At 39.1% G+C, this 21,614-nt stretch overlaps 1 protein-coding gene across 1 annotated transcript; it reads left to right on the forward strand.

Moving 5' to 3' along the window:
* The first annotated feature begins 13,124 nt into the window (after positions 1-13,124).
* Positions 13,125-21,006, forward strand: LOC110935923 (lysine-specific demethylase REF6). The gene is made up of 7 exons (XM_022178276.2): positions 13,125-14,151; positions 14,813-14,891; positions 15,067-15,134; positions 15,734-15,884; positions 16,587-17,152; positions 18,484-18,951; positions 19,476-21,006. The coding sequence occupies exons 1-7, from the start codon at positions 13,308-13,310 to the stop codon at positions 20,798-20,800; spliced, it is 3,501 nt and encodes a 1,166-aa protein (XP_022033968.1). The 5' UTR covers positions 13,125-13,307; the 3' UTR covers positions 20,801-21,006.
* Positions 21,007-21,614: the final 608 nt, after the last annotated feature.

A 21,614-nucleotide genomic window follows, 5' to 3' on the forward strand; every position in this document is an offset into this window, starting at 1 on the left:
CCTGAAAGTATCTTCGTAGCCGTCGAGTAGCATGAACTAGAGCAAGCACCAACTTTTCAAGAGTTGGATACCTCGTCTCGGGCCCCGCCAGAACTCGGCTAATGTAGTAAATGGGTGTTTGTTTCCCATCTCTCTCTACCATGAGTACCGTGCTTACCGCGTTGTGTGCAGCTGCCAGGTACATTTTGAATAGTTCTTCCAGATATGGTGCAGTTAACATGGGTAGTTTGTCGGTGAAACGCTTCATGTCTTGTAAGGCTTCTTCCGCTTCGCTGGTCCATTTGAAATTCTTCTTGTTAAGGCAGTCCTTCAGTGTTTTTATGAATGGCAAAGACCTTTCAGCGTGCCTTGCCAAGAATCTATTTATGGCCACCAGACGCCCGTTTAATGCTTGTGCTTCTTTCAGAGTCCTGGGGGAGGGCATCCATATTATGGCGGCTACTTTTTCCGAGTTGGCTTTAAAACCGTCCCAGGTAACTACTACCCCCAGGAACTTGCCTTCCTCGACCCCGAATGAACACTTCTTGGGGTTGAGCTTGATGTTATACTCCTTGAGCATTTGGAATGTTTCTTCGATGTCTACCAGCATTTGTTTTTCTTCCCTGCTCTTAATTACTAAATCGTCTACGTATACTTCCAAGTTCCTGCCGATTTATTTTTCGAAAGCTTTGTCCATGAGCCGCTGATACGTAGCTCCGGCGTTTCGCAGGCCAAAAGGCCTCTTGGTATAACAAAAGATACCCACATCAGTATGAAACGCCGTTTTCTTTTCATCGTCTTTGGACATTTTGATTTGGTGATAACCCTTATAGGCGTCTAAGAAACATTTATACCTATAAGGGACCAGGGAATCCACTTTGAAATCCATCTCTGGTAGTGGATAAGCATCCTTGGGGCATGCTTTATTTAGATCTTTGAAGTCTATGCACATCCGCCACGTACCGTCTGGCTTCTTGACCATCACGGGGTTTGATACCCATGTGTGGTACTTTGTTTCTCTGAGTATCCCAGCTTCAACCAGCTTTAGTACTTCTTTGACTACCGCTGCTTTTCGATCCAGAGCCATGCTTCGATTTCCCCGAGCAACGGGTTTAATGCCTGGGAGTGTCGCTAGCCTGTGCTCTGCCCTTTCCCGGGGTATTCCGGTCATATCAGAGTGTTCGAACGCGAAAATGTTGGCGTTTCTTCTCAACAGTTGTTTTAGGTTGTTTTTTACTTCAAGGGAAAGACTATCCCCTATAGTTACTGTTTGATCTGGATGGCGTGTGCTTAATACCCATCTTTCAGGGCCGATGGCGCTGGTAGGCCCCTGTCGGCATCTTTTGGTGTCCAATACTACTCCCACCTTATCTCGAGGTACTGTGGCAATACCTGGCGGGGTGGAAAACTTCATGAAACCTCGTGCGCGTACCACAAGGAATGTAAGGAGTATGGTTCTTTCCAGGGGAGCTTGCCCAAAAGTGTCTGGGAAAGTAATTTGGCCGATGGGATCAACTTTTTATCCCGTAAAGCCTTTAATAGAGGCGTGCACTGACTCAAGCAATCTTCTATCTTCTGGTTGCATCCTGTTGAAGCAATGCTCGTAGATGATATCCTCCGAATTCCCGGTATCTACCAGGATCCTTCTCATGTGATAATCACCAACTGCAGCAGATATGATTAAGGCGTCTGTAGTGAGGTGCAAATCTTCCACGCGAGGCTCAATTGTCATGGTGGCCAGCATCCAAGGTTCGAGGGCGGAAAAGCTCCGCTTGGCTCCTTTTCCCTTATCCGCGTGTACCATGTTTAGCTCCCGTGGCCTTTTACCCGCCGCCTTGTTGTTTTCTTCTTTGACGGGCAGCGGGCCCTGTTTGACGTCTCGCACCAGGTGTGCCAATTTACCCGCTTTCACGAAGTATTCAATCTGCTTTTCAGCTGAAAACAGTCATTAGTATCGTGGCCGCTCCCCTTGTGGTATTCACAATACTTGCTCATATCTTTGTTGGGGTTGTCTTTTAGAGGCTTCAGGGGGTTGAATTTGAGGTTCTCGGAGGCTAGGATTTCCGCTGGAGTTTTGCTCAAGTTAGGGTAATCAGATCGCGGTTTCGTAGGTTCATTCCTTGAGTAGGTATTTCTAGGCCTGTCATATCGCGAGTCCGTTCTGTCGCCTCTTTGGTATCGGTCTCCTCTGCCTTTATTTTTAGAGCCCCGCTGCTCCCTTTACTCTTGGCTTTTCTGAGCCTCCTTTTTCCTATTAGCCGCATGACTAGCGGCTAACGCCTTTTCTTGTATCACATAAACCCTAGCAATTCTCAAGATTTCTTCGATGGTGGGAGGCACACCGTCTCTTCCGTGAAGTGTTCTTAATAGCTCGTCATCATTTACTCCTTATAGGAAAGCTCCACACGCTAAATCGTTTGTAACACCCGGGATTGCCAGGCTTTCTTTATTGAATCTAACGATGAAAGTTTCCACCGTTTCATTGTCTCGCCGGCGAATATGGAGGAGCTCGTTTCGGTCTTTAGTGTGCCTGCGCTGTTGGCTGAATTACAAGATGAACTTGGACTCTAGATCCTCGAAGCTGTCAATCTCCCCAATTGGCAGGCTGTCCCACCAGACCCGAGTCGCGCCTACCAGAGTTTGTACAAACATTTTACACCAGAGGGGCATAGGCCAACAGGCTACTTCTCCTGCACTTTTGAATAAATTTAGATGGTCATCCGGGTCGCCTAGACCATCGTATTTGCCTACAGTTTAAGGCATCTTGGGCTTTTCCTTGATGGGAGCTTCCGCTATTCTTCTGGTGAACTTGGATTTGAATGCTGCATCCACTGGCTTGTAAGGTCTGGTGAGTTCATCTTCTTCTATATTAATGGGTTGTACTGGAGGGATGACCCCACTTTGGCTGGTACCCTGGGTGACAGGGAATTGAGCCGGGGTGATGTTTAGCGTGGAGCTGGGGCCTCCACCTGGGGAGAATCGAGGCCTAGACGCATTTCCTCTGTCATAAGCAGGTTCCGCTATTGGCGGGGTCCGACCATAGACCGGCTGAGATGTTGGAAAAGTCCACCAGGGAGGCAAATAAGACGCGTACGGCGACTGCTAAGCATGGCCTTGCGCCGTCCCTTAAGGAATATAAGCAGGGGTGTTGTATGGAGGTAAATACCCATACGGGGGTGCATAATAGTACCCGGGGAAGTAAGCCTGATTTCCCGGCGTAACCGGGGCGTTCAAGATTCCCGCTGGCATGACCACTGGTTGATGGGGTGGTGTAGATAACGCCGCCGTTATTGCTGCCGAATACAAGGGTGGCATGGCGTAGGTGACTGAAGGTTGATAGTACTGAGACATGCTCGCCTGTGGTATAACAGTACTTGGGCTTGCTGATGTTATTATTGGCATAGTGCTGTGACGTATCGTCTGTGCACTAGTGATTGCCGTCGGGGTGAAAACGTTAGTGCCTGTTGTAATTGGTTCCACCGACTAGAACTGCAGAGAGGTATAGGAAAACAGGTCGGTCGCCGTCGTCCCAGAAGAAACAGCGGTAGTGCCTGTAAAACCTGGTGGGGGTCCCTCTGCTTTAAATTCCAAGTCGAGTGACTTGGTTACGGCCGGTGAGGCTGGCATGGTGGTAACCGGGCTTGTCTCTAGCAATGGATTGCTAGTTACCATCGCCTGGCTTGGTGTGACTGCTACGTTCTGATCGCTTGCCATAGGGTTCCTGTCTGATTGTTACCGAAAGGTCCCATGGATGGCGCCAATGAAGAAACACTAACCTTTGCGGTAGTATCCGACTAAGACTTCAACTCTTGGCGACCCGAACTGTTAGCTACAAAACAGAACACCGTTAGGACTCATTACAGGAATGGGGTTATTCCTGTAACCACCCTCCGACGTGAGAATAAGTCTCGGTTTTGGGAGTAAAAGAGTATGTGTAAAGAAGAGAGTAAAACGAGAACAAGATGATCCATACCTTAGATGTTTACCTCTATTTATAGTTTACCATTAGGGTTTCCCTTAACTTAGGATGGGCTCCGATAAGTTAGGGATTTGCATAAACTTCCCAAAAAGTTGGGGATTTAGTTACGTGACTTATCCATGTAGGATGGAATGTTCTAGAATAAGTGTTTATGATTATTTATTTATAATAAAATAATAGGTAATGACCGGGTCGGGTTAGCCGATTCGGGTCATACCTCGTCACCCATCTAAGAGTCAAATGGGTTTTTGTGAATAAAAGGGAACCCCAATAATGTGATCAGAAAACGGATATTAACGGTTTGCATGAAGCGAATCTGAAATTAATATGTGTGTTAGAAGTAATGAACTTGCAAAAAGTGTAAAAGTCCGGCTAAATAGTAGAGTTATGAACTTGATAATAGCTATTTAAAAACGATGCTCTTAAGGTGTTTGTTAAAATGCTTAAGAGAAAGCTAACATAGTGAATTTGGGGTAAAAACGCATGTTTGAATGATATGGCAAATTATGCGTGATATGTTGTGAAAGGAGTTCTAAACAATATTTGATTGAACTCTATAGGCAAAGCGGGTGAATCTTCAAGCAGCCAAGTTGGGAAAGACGTGCGCTTGAAGGATAAGCTATAAGGTACGCGACTTGTCATCTCTTTGCATTTATGTAGACAAGTCTAGTCATAGATATGTTTAATGTTGTTATAGTGAAAAACTGTAATCGTTGGTAAGTCTAAGAAGTGATGGAATTCACTCGATAAACCAAACGGGTCAAAATAAATAGTTGGTTAGGTATGCTTATTGATATTATTGTTTAATTAGTCATGTTTGGAATGTATAATAAGTGATGTAACTCACTAGATAAAGAACGGGTTAAAATAATGGTCCAAATGGTAGTGTTCGAAGTGACTAGAACGTTTATGAAAGCGTAAACCATGGAATGGGAGTGATACGCTAAGATGAACAAGCCCGGGAATGGGTAATTATAGTTAGCAATCAATAACGATGAAATAGGCAAGTACGTAACTATCAGTTTCATTAATTTTACTAAAATGTTTAGTTATAGCTTGGTAGCAATATCGTAGTGTGATAAAAGTGTTCGATGTATCATTGAAGTGACGAAGTTCACTCGGCAAAACAAACAGGTCAAAATTATGTTTTAAAACGACGATGTAAGTAGAGATTTGAAAGTCACAAAATATGCTAGTGATAAGGTGTGTATCGCCATGTAATGGATACACTAAGTTGATTGAAGAACCCTTGATGTTGGGTTAAATAGCTAGAACAATGTACTTGTAAAATTTGCATCAAGTGGTATGCTCGAACTATTGAAAACGAGCATGAATTCTATTACGTGCGTGAAACCATAGAATGGTAATGACACGCCAAAGTTGACAAGCCCGGGGAATGGGTAATTAATAGGGATGGCAATCAAACCCGAACCCGATGGGTAAACCCGAAACCCGATACATTTGAGACGGGTTTGGGGTCGGTTAATTGGGTTTGGGACGGGTTTGGGAATATGTTTTATTTTTTTCGCGGGTTTGGGACGGGTTTGGGATTTAGTGATATACTCAAAGGAATGAATGACGAAAAGTATGCCATGTGACAAACGGGTCGAATAATCGAAATATGGATTTTGAACAATTCGTTTATAAATCGGGTTTTGGTGTGTGAAAATTAATGATTAGATCCGTATTTTTATTACGGACGCGTAGGAAAAAGAATCAACTAAAACGGACATGTAGGCGGAAAGTTATAAGCATTAGAAGTTTGGTTTTGTAAGAAAAATAATGTTGGGCAGATATGCAGGTTTATAACCTGTACTCGCTGGAAAAAGGTCACCCTCGCGCCATGCGAAGGGAACCACTAGTACTGGCGCGGCACACGAGCGTGCTCGCGGCGCGCGAAGAATTGAATGAAATCTGTCGCGTGGCGCGACAGATCAAAAATCTGAAATTATGTTTTGTTTTCATTATTTGGCAATAGAACTTGATTATAAAGGTTATTATGTCATCAAAACTATCATTTGGTATGGTTTTGATGTTAGGTGATATTCCGGATGGTGGTCAAGCAAATGTCAAGAACCGAACACAACATTTTAAAGCTTCCGCAAGCGTGACTTTTGTTTTAGCTTAACTTGGATCTTGTATTACTTAAAATTAAAATATGTTCGTTTTTAACTAGTAAGGATTAAAATCCTAGACACTTTAATTAGTAGGATCTATGAACTTACGGAAAATTTTTGTTAACCCGTATTTTACGCAAACTAAATGTGTACTTAGTAGTAAATTCATATTAAATTAAGGCGGGTGTTACAATTTTTTGTCCTGAAACCTTAATCAGGATGATGATGAAGCCCAAAGATGGTGATGAAGGACAAATTTGTATATAATGGTTCAAATAAAAATGCGCCTGCTTACAACCGATTGGTATAGGTTTAAGATTTTCCTTGTGTTTTTCTTCCATCTAATGCTGATCTATGCACCAATCAACAATCAATACATAAGTTAACTTCTACAAAAGATTAAACACAATGAAATAGATATAACCATACAAAGAATTGTGGTTTTGCTAGCATTATCAAGACCAAGAACTAAGATCCTAGCTTCTTTGTTTCCTTAAAGAGAAAAGAACAATCTCGTAAACACCAACCCAATCTATTACACACCCAAAAATTCCCTAACCTAACATCCAGTCTCCAAATCAGATCCTTTAGCTCAAAAGCAAAATTACAAAATCCTGAATCACAGCAGAAACACAAAATGACTCAGTATTAAAGTCTACACATACTTAATTTTCCTCTCTTTTGCTTCTAGATGCCATGATTATCTTCGTTGAGCTTGATTACCTGTCAATAAATTTCTATAATAAACATTACCGAACTTCAATGCAATCAATTCAAATTAATAACAAAAGGTCGCACCTGGTGAAATTTCAATTCTTTAGGTGTGAAGGTTGTAATGAAACGATATCGACCCGTATATCAACCAACGGATTTTCACTCTGCAAAGAAAAAAAATGTATGCTTATTAATGATGTGTCATGTAAGATCTCCAGCTCTTTTCTAGTTAGAATGAAAGGATTATGAATCAAACCCATAAAGGATTTCGTGTAATGCCATGCCCATGTGTTTCTTTCTTTACACTTTATAAGCATAATGAATTTTTCATGGACGTGTTGGAAGATAATAAATTTGATTGATTAGAGTCTGTGAGTCAGTGAGTGGTTAAAAGCGTAAAAACATTGTCAGCTAAGGAGCTGTTAAATAAGACCCAGAAGAAGGTGGAAGCACTTCCACTCTCAACACTGAATATCCAAAATCATATTATAAAACATCAAGAAATTGTACTCACCAACCCATGATCTAATATTTATTACTTAATTCCATTCAAAGGTTCTCCATATCTTTTCAAATTCTTATAAAATGTGTTCTAGCCTAATCATATTTAAGCTAGAACACAACTATGCTACAAAGTATATGTTCTACCAGTTGAATTAGTAAGTTTTACAGGACAAACAAAGAAATAGTTTACAGAAAACAAAAAAAATAACAATAAAACCGTCTATAATGATATAATAACAAAACAGTGTAAAACCCGCCTACTAATCAAGATTTCATTCAAATCAATCTCTACTACCAAAATAATAACATTAAACAAATATATAAAAAGGAAGATTAAAGCATTAAGGCTGATAGTTCATTAAAAGTAAGTACCGACATATAACGACACCTTCAGCGGCAGAGAACATTCTCTGGAAGGCAAAGCAATGAAGGTGAAGAAAGGGAACATAAATAGCACCAAATCCCGGCTAGGAATGTGCTATCGGTGCAACAAACCATGAAAGCACATAAGACAATTTCGAAAATTGGGTAAATATTAACTTCTAATGTAAAACTAAAGCTTTTATTTTTTATTTAGCCATATGTCATTTTTTATCTTAGTGAATTTTCGAATAATTTAAAATTTCCAAAGATGGTATAGAAGTGTAAAACCTAAATTAACACTCACCGGTAACGTTTAAAAGCAAACTATAGATAGTTTCGGCGACGGTGAACACTGCTGAGCATAGGCAATTCAATAAAATCACTAAATCTATACAACAAATAAACACAAGATTTCAAGGAATTTAAAACACAATCATTACCAATATTTTTCAAACCCAATTGAAAACCTAGCACAGTAAATCAATTTCAAAAAAAAAAAAAAAAAAAATACAGCAGAGATGATAGAAAGAGTACCCAAGTAGGATCGACGAAAGCAAGGCATATGACATCTTTGACGTGTTAATCACTAACGTCTTCAAATACGAATAATATTACCTTAGATCTGAACGGTCAAAAACCAAATAGCCTGCAAAATAGAAGATATTTAGATACGATCTTGTGAAGATTGTAGAAATTAGGGTTTGTGAAAACTTGTGAGGGAAGACAGAACGTTAGAAGACGGGAGGAGAGATTAGGATTCATCTAGTCAGATTTTTGTGAAGACAGAACGTTACAACCCTAATCGCAATAATATTGATATAAACATAAAAAAAGATCAAACCTTTGAAGGAAGGAGACTGGAGTGAATCACGAAGACGAAGATGTTGTTTACAATCTAATCGAGGAACATAATAGGAAATCAGAGAAATATTTGATGAAGATATACCTTTGATATTTGATTGTTTGATTGGATTCGAAGGGAGGGATAAAACCCTAATCGCGTGTAACACCCGTCTTATTTATTAATTATTTTATTCTAAAATAAGCACTTTTCAAAACCAAGATGCATAATTATCAAAAACTTAGTTAGTAAACTAAGATGTACATCGTTATAGTGTTTTAACATCACCAACTAGCTAGTTTTAAACGTTCGACATTATGTAGTGTTTACATGACAACATTGTCTAAAACATGATTAGATTAGTGCGGAAGCTTCAAAACTTGTGTTCGGTTCTTGATTTCTTGCTTGATCGGCATCCGGAACGGAACGAAACGAGCATCACCTAAGGTCAAAACCACATCAAATGTTAGTTTTGACAACATTATAATAAGCATTGACAAGTCCCAATATCATACGCATAACAAAAAAATAAAAATCTAAATTTTTGGTCTGTCGCGCCACGCGACACACTTAGGTTTATCCTTTGCGTGCCGCAAGCGGCCCCGCGTGTTGCGCCCGCATCTGGTTACCCCGTCGCGTGGCGCATGGGAGCACGTTTTCCAGCAGGTACGGTTCATGGACCTGCATATTTGCTCAGCTCCGAAATTTGTAAAAAAAAATCTAACTTTAAACTAGCATAACTTTTTACCCGTTTGTCCGTTTTAGTCGATTCTTTTTCCTATGCGTCCGTAATAAAATTACGGATCCAACCATGTAAATTTCACATGATGAAACCCGGTTTATTGACGAATGGTTCACAAAATCCTTGTTTCGGTTGTCCGACCCATTAGCCATGTGTGCATATTTTCTTATTATTCAGTTCTTTGGCATACTAGACTAAATTACCTAATCCCCGGGCTTGTAAATCTCGGCGTATCGCGCCATTACATGGCTTTACGCTCGCGTTAGAATTTCATGCTTGTTTTCCCAAAATTCAAGTGTGTCATTTCGTGCAACGCTTGCAATTGATTTCTACCATTCGACCCGATATCTCGGATTCATAAACTTAACATAGCATAACCAATCCATTGGCGAACACTATCTAACACTAGCACAATATGAGACTTCCAAGTCTCTACACATATGATCATTTTAAAGACATAGTTTTGACCCGTTTGGTTGTCGTGTGAAAACCATCACTTTAATGACAAGCCAAACTAATTCCAACCGTTATTTTGACCCGTTTGATTGTCGAGTGAGCTTCGCCACTTCAATGACACACCAAACGTATAGATTATACTATGACACCATTAACAAACTAAATCCAAACGTTTATGCATAATGTGACGGGACTAAAGTCACGTAACTTTAGAGCACCCCTTTCAAGCGCGTATCCCCTCCGGCTTGTCCACTCGACGATCCGGTTTCTTTGCCTAAAGAGTTCAATTCACAATCAATTTAGAACCCTTTTTATAAACTTTAACGCATAATTTGCCATAAAAATCAAACATGCGTTTTCATTGGATTTTTAACCCTTCATTCCTCACTAAGGCATTTTAACGAACACCTAGCGGGTCTAATTTTTACATAACTAGAATCAAGTTCATAACTTGTTATTTTCACCAATTTTAATCACATATTTTGATTCCATCATGTCAAGCATGCATACTATCATCAAATCATCATATAGAAATCAAGTAATACTACTTTTGATAGTTATAATTCTTGTGTTCATCCTATCTTGTAAAACCCATTTAACCTATGAATGGATTATCATGAGTTTTATAAATTTAAACATATTTTCTGCAAATTATCAACTAGGATTCACTCCTAAACTTGTTTTCATAACAAGTTTCATCTAAACATCACATAATCAAGCTCTAATTTTGATTTCACAATTTACCAAGAATTTGAGATGGAACCAAATGATAAAATTTAGCATACCTTATGATCTCTTCAACAAGGTGATCACGAATTTGTGCTTGAGAATCAATTTGGAACAAATTAGAGCTCCCAATTTGGTGAAAATTGCAAGAACTAGGGTTTGTGGGGGAACCCTGTGTCGCCCCTGTGTTTAGTTCGACCAGACACACACACATAAGTGTGTGTTTGGGTTTTTGATTTTTGTTTTATAAAAACCAAGTTTTCAACTTAACACTTTTGGCCCTCTTATTAGTGTCAACTTATATTTTCAATGTTTTAAGCAAGTTTCCTTGTTACTTCTAGCATTATGACTAACTAGGTTATTTATTCCTAGTTAGTTTACATTTGTTTATTTTAAATCTTAAAAGGGGTTCGTCCCCGAAACTGGAATACGTACCGAATAATGTAGGGTAGAGTCGTTGCATCTCCTCTTCGGACTCCCATGTGGTATCCGAACCCTTTCTGTACTCCCATTTGACCTTTACTTGGTTAATCTCTTTGTTCCTCAAGCTTTTCACTTTACGATCTAGAATCGCAATCGGCTTCACCGCGTAGTTAAGACTATTATCCACCTCAATGTCGTCGTAGTGGATATAGGCTGTTTCATCGGCTAGACATTTCCGGAGATGTGATACGTGGAATGTGCTATGAATTCCACTTAGTTCCTCGGGTAGTTCGAGACGGTATGCGACCTTACCAATACGTTCAACAATTCTAAATGGCCCAATAAACCTTGGGCTTAATTTCCCCCTTTTTCTGAACCGAATAATCCCCTTCCACGGAGATACCTTTAGCATTACTTTATCACCAACTTGAAACTCAATCGGCCTCCTTCTTTTGTCCGCGTACGATTTTTGTCGATCCTGAGCCGCTTTCAAATGGGCTCGGACCAAGGGAATGGAAAGAGTTTTGGCGGGAAAATGAGGTTTAGAGGCCCTAGATGGGGGACATGTGTCCCCTAGGTAAGACTTTTATTAGGTTGTATTATTATTATTATTATTATTATTATTATTATTATTATTATTATTATTATTATTATTATTATTATTATTATTATTATTATTATTATTGTAATGTCCATCCAAATTGGTGTGGTTGCTTCGAAGATGCATGCCATGATACATGTATTGTTATTCAAGCTGAACATATGTGGTTGGTGTTAACTTACTCTTTGTTCAACTACACTAGCTCCCTTCAAGAGATCCAAGTGTTGTAACAAGCTGATAATATCACTTATCTCAATCACATTGGCATCCCAATCACATTGGCATCCTGACATATACTATATAGTTATAACCTTGAAGCTAGGGCTCACAATTCCTGATCTATTTAAGACATGATAATATCCATTAAGAAAAAGTACACTATGTAATCTTATATATCTTTTTTTTTTAAATAATTAAAATTAGGAGGCTAGACTCCATCATTTATCTTTCTTGGTACATAAAACATACAATTGTATTATAGACGTGAGGTATAAAGTAGATAAACGAGTCTTATTCATGTTTGATATTTGTGTTAATCGGTTTGTCTCTGACATATTAAACGCAATAAGACCAATTTTGACAACCCTACTTAAAACTAATAAGCGACTAATCAACCATAGTGGTGTAAAGTAAAGGAAACCACACGTTATCGTTCCGATGCTCAAGTGAGTGGGTACAAGATAAGGCAAGGGTAAGACAAGTAAGGATATTGTATGTTGTGTGACACATGATACTTACTATTTATAGATGTAACATTCGGTGGTTTGACGTATATGATATATCCAAGTGATGATCAACATGAATTAAACTTACCAAAAATGTTTCAACAACCTCCAATGACATAATAATAAAGAATCCAAATTACTCTAGAGTTTTGTTTAAACTAAAATTTACTTTAAAAATAAATAAAAACTTTTTCAAAATTCACATGCTAAAAAATAAAATATTATTTAATTCATATTATATATGATGCATATTCTATAATATGAATTAGACTTACCTAAAAATGTTTCAACAACCTCTAATAACTCTAGAGTTTTGTTATAACTAAATTTTGCTTTAAAAAGAAATAAAAGTTTAAAAAATTACATGTTAAAAAGTATATTATTTTTATAATAACAAAACCAAATTATACAAACTAAACTCATAAACTTTTACACACTTCAAGAAAAGAATTATTTGCTCCTTTACAAAGCATCTAATAAAAACAACCTTTCCCACTTGATATCTTTCCAAAACCATACCAAAACCCACAATTTCCCCTGCCCCTAGCTTTTCACCCTTCCCCCAAACCCAAAAAAACAGAGCAAATAAAAATACAAAATCAATACAATATATAAATATAAATTAGACTAGATAAAAAAAACCCCTCCTATATCCAATCACCAACGTAAATAACCTTTTGTCTATAAGTGTATCCGGACGATCAGGCTTTCAATCACGATCGTAACTGACCTTTTGTCTATAAGTGTATCCGGACGATCACACTATCAATACAATATAAATTAGACTAGATAAAAAAAAACCCGCCATGTTTGCGATCACGAACGTAAATAACCTTTTATCTATAACTGTGTATCCGGATGATCAGGCTTTGTTTAACACTAAAAAAAAATAGATATATAATATATATAGATATAGATATAGAGGAGATAAAAGGAGTATAAAAAAACAGAGCCCCCAATATTTTTCAATACAATAGGAATCAATCTCAAACCCTTCAATCCCCTTTCTCTCTCTTTCCACCCCTGCAACCCAAAACCTCATGACCACCACCATCTTAGATCTACCAAATTCACACACAACACTCACTAATCACTAACCCCACAGCCTCAATTCACACATCTACATGCTCAATTTCAATGGGAAGTGAACAACAACAACAGCAACAACAAGTCTTCCCCTGGTTAAAGTCTCTACCTTTAGCCCCAGAGTACCACCCAACCCTAGCAGAGTTCCAAGATCCAATTGGGTATATTTTCAAGATCGAAAAAGAAGCTTCACAATATGGGATTTGTAAAATCATCCCACCCGTTTCTGGGTCTTCAAGAAAAACAGTAATTAGTAACCTGAACCGGTCTCTGTCTTCAAGAACCGCTGATTCATCACCTACATTCACTACCAGACAGCAACAGATCGGGTTTTGTCCAAGAAGACATCATAGACCGGTTCAGAAGCCGGTTTGGGAGAGTGGGGAGGTGTATACGGTTCAGGAGTTTGAAGCAAAAGCTAAGGGGTTTGAGAAGAGTTATTTGAGAAACAGGGGAGGGGTGAAAAGGGATTTGAGTGGGTTGGAAGTTGAGAGTTTGTACTGGAAGGCTCATGTGGATAAACCGTTTTCGGTTGAGTATGCGAACGATATGCCCGGTTCCGCGTTTGATCGAATGGGGACAGGTGGGGGGAGATTAGGGGATGGGGGGGTGACTGTGGGGGAGACAGAGTGGAATATGAGAGGGGTATCGAGGTCGAAAGGGTCGTTGTTGAAGTTTATGAAGGAGGAGATACCGGGGGTGACGTCGCCGATGGTGTATATTAGTATGTTGTTTAGTTGGTTTGCTTGGCATGTGGAGGATCATGATTTTCATAGTTTGAATTATATGCATATGGGGGCTGGGAAGACTTGGTATGGTGTGCCGAAAGATGCAGCGGTTGCGTTTGAGGATGTGATTCGGATGGTTGGTTATGGTGGAGAGATTAATCCTATTGGTATTGAGTTGTTGACCTTTAAGTTTGAGTTTGGAATCCCCTGTTTTTTGTGTACTTGCATGCTCTGTTTCGGTTTGAATGATTGATTGATTGATTGATTATACATGTTTTGATAGATATCTTTGTTGTTCATAAGAAGGCTAAGCTTGATACTGCATGTCACAGTATTGTAATGCAAAAAAAGATATTATTTGGTGATTATGATTGCATATGCTTAATCCTATTGGTATTAGCCTTTCAATCTGAAATCCCCTGTTTATGTGTATTTTGCATGCTCTGTTTCGGTCTGGACTATGTTGTGTGCTTCACTTGCGAATGATCGATTATACATGCTTTAATACACTGCATGCCACAATGTTCTAATGCATATAAAGATATTATTTGGTGACTATGATTGCATAATATTTGTATATGCTTAAATATCCTATTGGTGTTGACCTTTAAATTTGAAATCCCCTGTTTTTTTGTGTATTTGCATGCTCTGTGTCGGTTTAAAATATGTTACGTACTTCACTTGTGAATGACTGATTATACATGTTTTAATTATACACTGCATGTCACAATCGTATAATGCAAAAAAAAATATTATTTGGTGACTACGATTGCATGATGTTAGCACATTTTAAAGGGCTCTTATACACAACTTCTAATGTGTTTTCAGTGACTTTTGCCACTCTTGGTGAGAAGACCACAATTATATCCCCTGAAGTATTACTTAAGGCTGGAGTCCCTTGCTGCAGGTGAGACGTTTATACTTTATCGGGTTCTCGATTTTTCTTTTTTTTTGTTTATTCCCGACCGTATATGATTCTGCATTATTACACTCTGTTTTTGCAACATCAGAACTGTTAGTTTTAACGTAAATTGTTGAGAATCTATATATCATTAAAGATGATTAAATTTTACTTCTTGCAGATTGATACAAAACGCTGGAGAATTTGTTGTCACTTTCCCAAGAGCATATCACTCCGGTTTCAGTCATGGTTAGTCTTCCTTTTTCTTCACTGTCGGTATCTTATTATAGCTAATAACTATGTTGTCAAAGACGCAAGGCACAGGCGAGGCGCATCGGCCTCGCCCGGAGCCGAGGCGCAAGGCGCAAAAAAAAAGCGTGGGCATTTTTAAGAAAAGCGCACATAGAGAAAAAAATATAAAAAATATGTTATGCTCTGAAAATGAATAAGATTCACATATAAAATTAAAAATGAGTTTCTGAGCTGGAATTTGGTTGAACTCGTGCGTGCCCGCACGTCCTGCGGACACGAATGCAGCTCCGAAAACCCGGGCCCACGTGAGGCAGTTTTTGCACGCACTCGGTTTCGTTTTTAATGGTCATTTGTGTTGTTTAACCTTTTTCCTGCGCCTCAACAACGTTTTTTGCGCCTAGGCGCGCGCTTTTTGCGCCTCAGCACCGTTTTTTCAAAAAAAACCCATTTTTGCGCCTAGGCTACTACCAGGCGCTATAGGTGCGCCTCGCGGCGCTCGGGCGCCTAGGCGTGCGCTTTTTGCGCTTTTGACAACATAGGCTAATAAATGATCGTTATGCCTGATAGTAAAAAAAAATGTTTTTTTTGTTTTACAGGATTCAACTGTGGGGAAGCAGCTAATATCGCAACACCTGGCTGGTTAACAGTTGCACGCGAAGCTGCAATACGTAGAGCTTCGATTAATTGTGCTCCCATGGTGTCTCATTATCAGTTGCTTTACGATCTCGCAGTATCATTATCTTCAAGGTTTGTTTTCTCATCACATTTGGCTGGTTACCAGTTGCACGCAATGCTGTAAATCGTTTTGTTATGTTATTATTAATATTATTAGAGTAAAATGCCATTTTCGTCCTTGAGGTTTGGCCGGTTTCGCGACTTTCGTCCAAAGGTTTGTTTTTCCGTATGTGGATCCAAAAGGTTTGAAATCTTTCCATTTTCACCCGGGTCGTCAACTCCATCCATTTTTCTCGGTTAAATCAGGGGTATTTTTGTCTTTTTTGTTAACTTAAAGGGTAATTCGGTCTTTTTCACTTACGGACTCGCTTGTACATTATGCTAAATGCTTGTACATAAAGTGAACAAGACTGAATTGCCCTTTAAGTTAACAAAATGACGAAAATACCCCTGACTTAACGGAGAAAAATGAATGGAGTTAACGAGCCGGAAAAACAAACCTTTGGACGAAAGTCGCAAAACTGGCCAAACCTTAGGGACGGAAATGGCATTTTACTCTTGTAACAATATTATAATTATTATTATTGTTTTTTTTGTTACCATAATGCATTTATTATATGTCAAAACTTTTTCGAAATGGGCAAAAAAGAGTTAGCGGTTCAGCCCGTTTTGGCCCATACTGAAAAGGACCGATTTCAAGCTGTATCTGTTTCGACTCTTTACGCAACTTGCTAGCACGTTTAAAATCTGATGAAGTTTGTTTCACTTCTACAGTGTACCAACAAGCATCAAACCCGAACCGAGAAGTTCCCGATTAAAAGATAAGCTAAAAGCGGAGGGAGAATCATTGGTGAAAACGCTTTTTTTACAAGACATTACGGAAAACAACAATCTTCTTCACGTTCTCGGAAAAGGGTCTTCAATTGTGCTTATTCCCGAGGAGTTTTTAGACAGACGGCTTCCCGCTAGTTTCAACACTCAAACCGATGAATTCAAATCCAAACATGGCTCGGATTCCGATGATGATGCCATCCAAGACAAAAGGCAGCAGAGAATATATTCTTCATTTCTTAATAGGAATAATAGGATCACGTTGATTAATGAGAAAGATGATTCTGATAAGGGTTTTGAAGGTGTTAAAAAGCCCGATCCTGGTATATTTTCGTGTGTTACGTGTGGGATTTTGTGTTATGCATGCGTTGCGATTGTTCGACCGACAGAAGCAGCGGGTAATTACCTTATGTCGGCTGATTCTAGTGGCATTAGTGATCTAGGTGCTGCCACAGGTTTCTTCGACGCTAATGAAGATGCAAGTGTTGTGGGCCCTAAATCGTCTTCAGGTACACCTTATATAGTTTTAGATTGATTTTGATGCTATTGTCTAGGATGGGTGACCCCCTGGGAAGTCCTCGTGTTGCAACCCCCTTTTAAATGACGCCCCGTTTGCAGTATGCACATATAATGTGTATATGTGTGGGCGCTCGGGGGGCAAAAGTGAAAGTGCACTAATTTTAACGTTATTTTACTAATTTCGTGGAAATAACGTTAAAAGAGGGGATGGTCAATCATGCATCATGTGGTGGCGCTGATAGCCGAAAGACAAGGGGGTACATGTACCAATCGGCAGTTGTCTCAATTGCTGAGTGTTATGTGTCTTATGTCCAAGGCTTGATGCAAAACTACTATCGAGCCGGGGGTCTCATCGGAAGCAACCTCTCTATTCCTACGGGGTAGAGGTAAGACTGGCTACATCTTACCCTCCTAAGACCCTACCTTAGCTTTGCTATTGGTGGGATTTACTGAGTATGATGATGATGATGATGTCTAGAATTCGCTGTAAAGCGTTTGAACTATGAGTGTGTCGGGCATTAAAGGTGAAAAGGTGTGCAGGTTGGATGAGTTGGGTAATGGGTTAAAACGGGAATTTTAGTACGATTGTGGTCGTGTTGAGTGTTGACCCCCAAACATTTCTTTTACCCGATTTCTAAATCTTTGTAAATTGAAGTCGTGTTAATTATAGAGTAAAATGCCATTTTCGTCCCTGAGGTTTGACCAGTTTTGTGACTTTCGTCCAAAGGTTTGTTTTTCCGCATCTGGATCCAAAAGGTTCGAAATCTTGCGATTTCCATCCGGCTCATTAATTCTATCCATTTTTCTCCGTTAAGTCAAGGGTATTTTGTACATAAAGTGAAAAAAACCTTCTAAACTGTATCCTTTGGATGAAAGTCGCAAATCTGGCCAAACCTGAGGGACGGAAATGGCATTTACTCGTAATTATTATTTACAAAAACAACGTTATTAAATTATTTAATATAAATTTTTAAGTGAAACAATTTAAGAGGCTGTAATGCATTCTAATAGATTTTTGGCGACTTTCAACCCGTTCATAAGTAAATGTGATGAAACCGACACTTTTAGTCGTTTTTATCCCAAAAGATGGACAGCTTGTAGCATCCACTTTATATGCTGAAAATAACTGTTCAAAATTTCTATGAATATATTTATTTTTTTTTGCCACAGATTTTCTTTTTGTAGTGCCTTTTTTTTTGTAAATCTTGAAACAAAAAAGCTGCCGCTTTTTACATTAAAAAGTCAAAAGTCACTACAAAGTTTATAGATCTTTTTGCACATTCAGGCCATTATTAACCTTTCTTTATTGATACGAATACAGGGAAAATGGCGAAAAGCAATTGTGACGGCTTGTTTGACGTTCCAGTAAAAACCAGTGATCAAATTCAAACTGTAAATAATTTGAGTATAACTTCAGTTACCGCACCACCGAAAGTTAATTCTTCTCTTGGCCTATTGGCCTTAACTTATGGCGATTCTTCAGATTCGGATGACGATCATGTAGAGACCAATATTCATACAAATTACGGGGATCATGATGACATGAAGTATACAAATGATGTAACTTATGATTGTTCTGTTGAGTTTGAAGGAAACAAAAATTTTAAGAAATTAAGTTATGAAGAGGACCCGTTGTTAGATGAATGTGAGAATGAGGAAAGGGGTACGGATACGACATGTGATGAAGATTCTTCGAGAATGCATATTTTTTGTCTTCAGCATGCTTTAGAAGTAGAACAACGACTTCGGACCGTTGGTGGTGTTCATGTGCTGCTCCTTTGTCACCAAGGTACTTTTTTCATCCTGTTAAGTCGAGTGTTTTGTTTTAACCCTCATTTATATAGAGCAAAACTACTATCGAGCCGGGGGTCTCACTGGAAGCAGCCTCTCTATTCCTACGGGATAGATGTAAGGCTGTCTACATCTTACCCTCGTGTATTTTTTAAAATAAATAAATATTTTGAATTATTTTTTCATTAACCATACGAAAACACATATATAATTACCATAGGAAAATAAAAAACAAACATAACATGAATGTAAGTGGTAGTTTGTATTATTTGTTTATAATATAATAACATAATTTTATAGATACCGTGTGATCAAAATGTGTAAAATATGTGTTGTGGGCCAGGCTGGGATAATCTTACCCGTTTTGGCTCGCGCTTAAATATTATCTGTTTTGACCCGTTACCCACCCTAGATGCCCATTTTTCCACCTTTATTTTCATGTCTATGCAATTCCTTTGCCTCTTCACATATTAAAACAATCAAAGATCTTATTAACCGGCACGTATTTTTCACAATCTGCAGATTATCCCACTTTAGATTCTGAAGCAAAATCAGTGGCAAAAGAATTGGGAACGGATCATAGCTGGACCGATCTCGAATTCCGAGAGAGTAACACAAAGGACGTAAAATGGATACAATCGGCTCTAGACAATGAAGAAGTGACTCATGGCCCGGGGGACTGGGCTGTAAAATTAGGAATGAATCTTTTTTACAGTGCTAGTCTTAGCCGACAACCCCTTTACAGCAAGCAAATGCCGTACAATTCAGTTATTTACAACGCGTTTGGACATGTTTCTTCTTCTAACAGTCCTACAAAGCCGAAGCCATCCGGTAGGCAGAAGAAGATTATCGTGGCTGGAAAATGGTGCGGGAAAGTTTGGATGTCGAATCAGGCTCATCATTTGTTAGTCGATCGCGATCCCGAAGACCAGGATGAAATCGGGGGTTCGGTTTTGTCGAATTCGAGAAACGAAAGACAATTCGAAAATACCCAAGTGGTAGTTAGTAGGAATTCGTCAAGGAAACGGAAGAACGTTACGGTAGAAACTAGACGAATGAGCGTAACGACTAAGTTCCCAAAAGTTGAGCCATCACCATCACCACCGCAATCGCCGTCACCATCGCCGTCACCGCCGCCATCGCCGTCACCGTCACCATCTCCGACGTCGGTCGATTTGCCGCCGAGTGGTGGTTTCAGGCGGCAGCCGAGGACTAACGTTAGAAAGAATCAAACCCGACAGGAAGCCGCAACCCCTTTGTCGAGAAACGTTAGATCGTTTGACATGGACTCTGAAGGAGACGAAGAGACCACCGGCGGGCCCAGCACACGGTTACGAAAGAGGATTATAAAACCGCGGTCGAAAGAATACGAAGACTGGGCCGAATCAAAACCGAGGATCAAGAAACAAAACACCACCAAGAAAGCGAAAAAACCGCGCGCTGTTGTTAAACCGAGGGTAGAAGAAGAGGAGGAAGTAGAAGGAGAGTTTGGTTGTGATATCGAAGGATGCAACATGAGTTTCGAAAGCAAACCCGAGCTCATAATTCACAAAAAGAACATCTGTCCCGTAAAAGGATGCGGGAAGAAGTTCTTTTCGCACAAGTATCTGGTTCAACATAGGCGCGTACACATGGACGACCGGCCGTTGCAATGCCCATGGAAAGGGTGTAAAATGACGTTTAAGTGGGCGTGGGCTCGGACGGAACATATCAGGGTGCATACGGGGGCTCGACCGTATGTGTGCAGCGAGGCCGGGTGTGGTCAAACGTTTAGGTTCGTGTCGGATTTTAGTCGGCATAAACGGAAGACGGGGCATTCGGTGAAGAAGCAAGTTGAAGGAAGGTGAAAAAAATGATGTTTTAGAGTGTAATGTTAATGTTAAGAGAGATGAAATTGTAACTTTTGTTTCTAATTGTTAACAAATTGATGCAGGAATTAGGGTTTTATTTTAGGAAGAAAGGAAGGAATAAACCATTTGTGACTTGAGTGTTGCTAAAGGGGACTGACTGACTTTCTTGTCATTCAATTCAAGTTTCACCCTATTCCATTGTTTCCTCTTTTCTACCTTTTAACACACACAAATGGTCTTTTTATTTTATTTTTAAAGCTTTATTATTATCATACATAAAACATGTTGATTTAAAAAAATATGTGTCAATTCTCATTCTCATATACTAAATTAATGAGCAAAAAATTCAATAGTTACTTTGAAAAAGTCTATATTAAAATAGTTAAAAAAGAGTTAAATGCCATTTTAGTCCCTGTGGTTTGAGATATTTTGTCAATTTAGTTTAAATGTTTCATTTTTCGCCCGTAGGTCCAAAAAGGTTTATAGTTGCCATTTTAGTCCACCGAGTTAACTATACCTATTTTTTCTATTAATGAGAAGGGCAATTCGGTCATTTTATATGGCCGAATTGTCCTTCTGGTTAACAGAAAAAATGGATGAAGTTAACCTATGGACTAAAATGACAACGGTGAAACCTTTTTGGACCCACATATGAAAAATAAAACATTTGGACTAAACTTACAAAATGAACCAAACCACATGACTAAAATGGCATTTAACTAGTTAAAAAAATTAAGAGAGTTAATTCTGGTTTACAAGTAAAAGAAAGTCAAGTGTAATATTTTCATTTCCTCTTTGTCATGCTAGACAT

Source organism: Helianthus annuus, chromosome 4 (genome assembly GCF_002127325.2).
Source record: "Helianthus annuus cultivar XRQ/B chromosome 4, HanXRQr2.0-SUNRISE, whole genome shotgun sequence".
NCBI classification, from domain to species: Eukaryota; Viridiplantae; Streptophyta; class Magnoliopsida; order Asterales; family Asteraceae; genus Helianthus; species Helianthus annuus.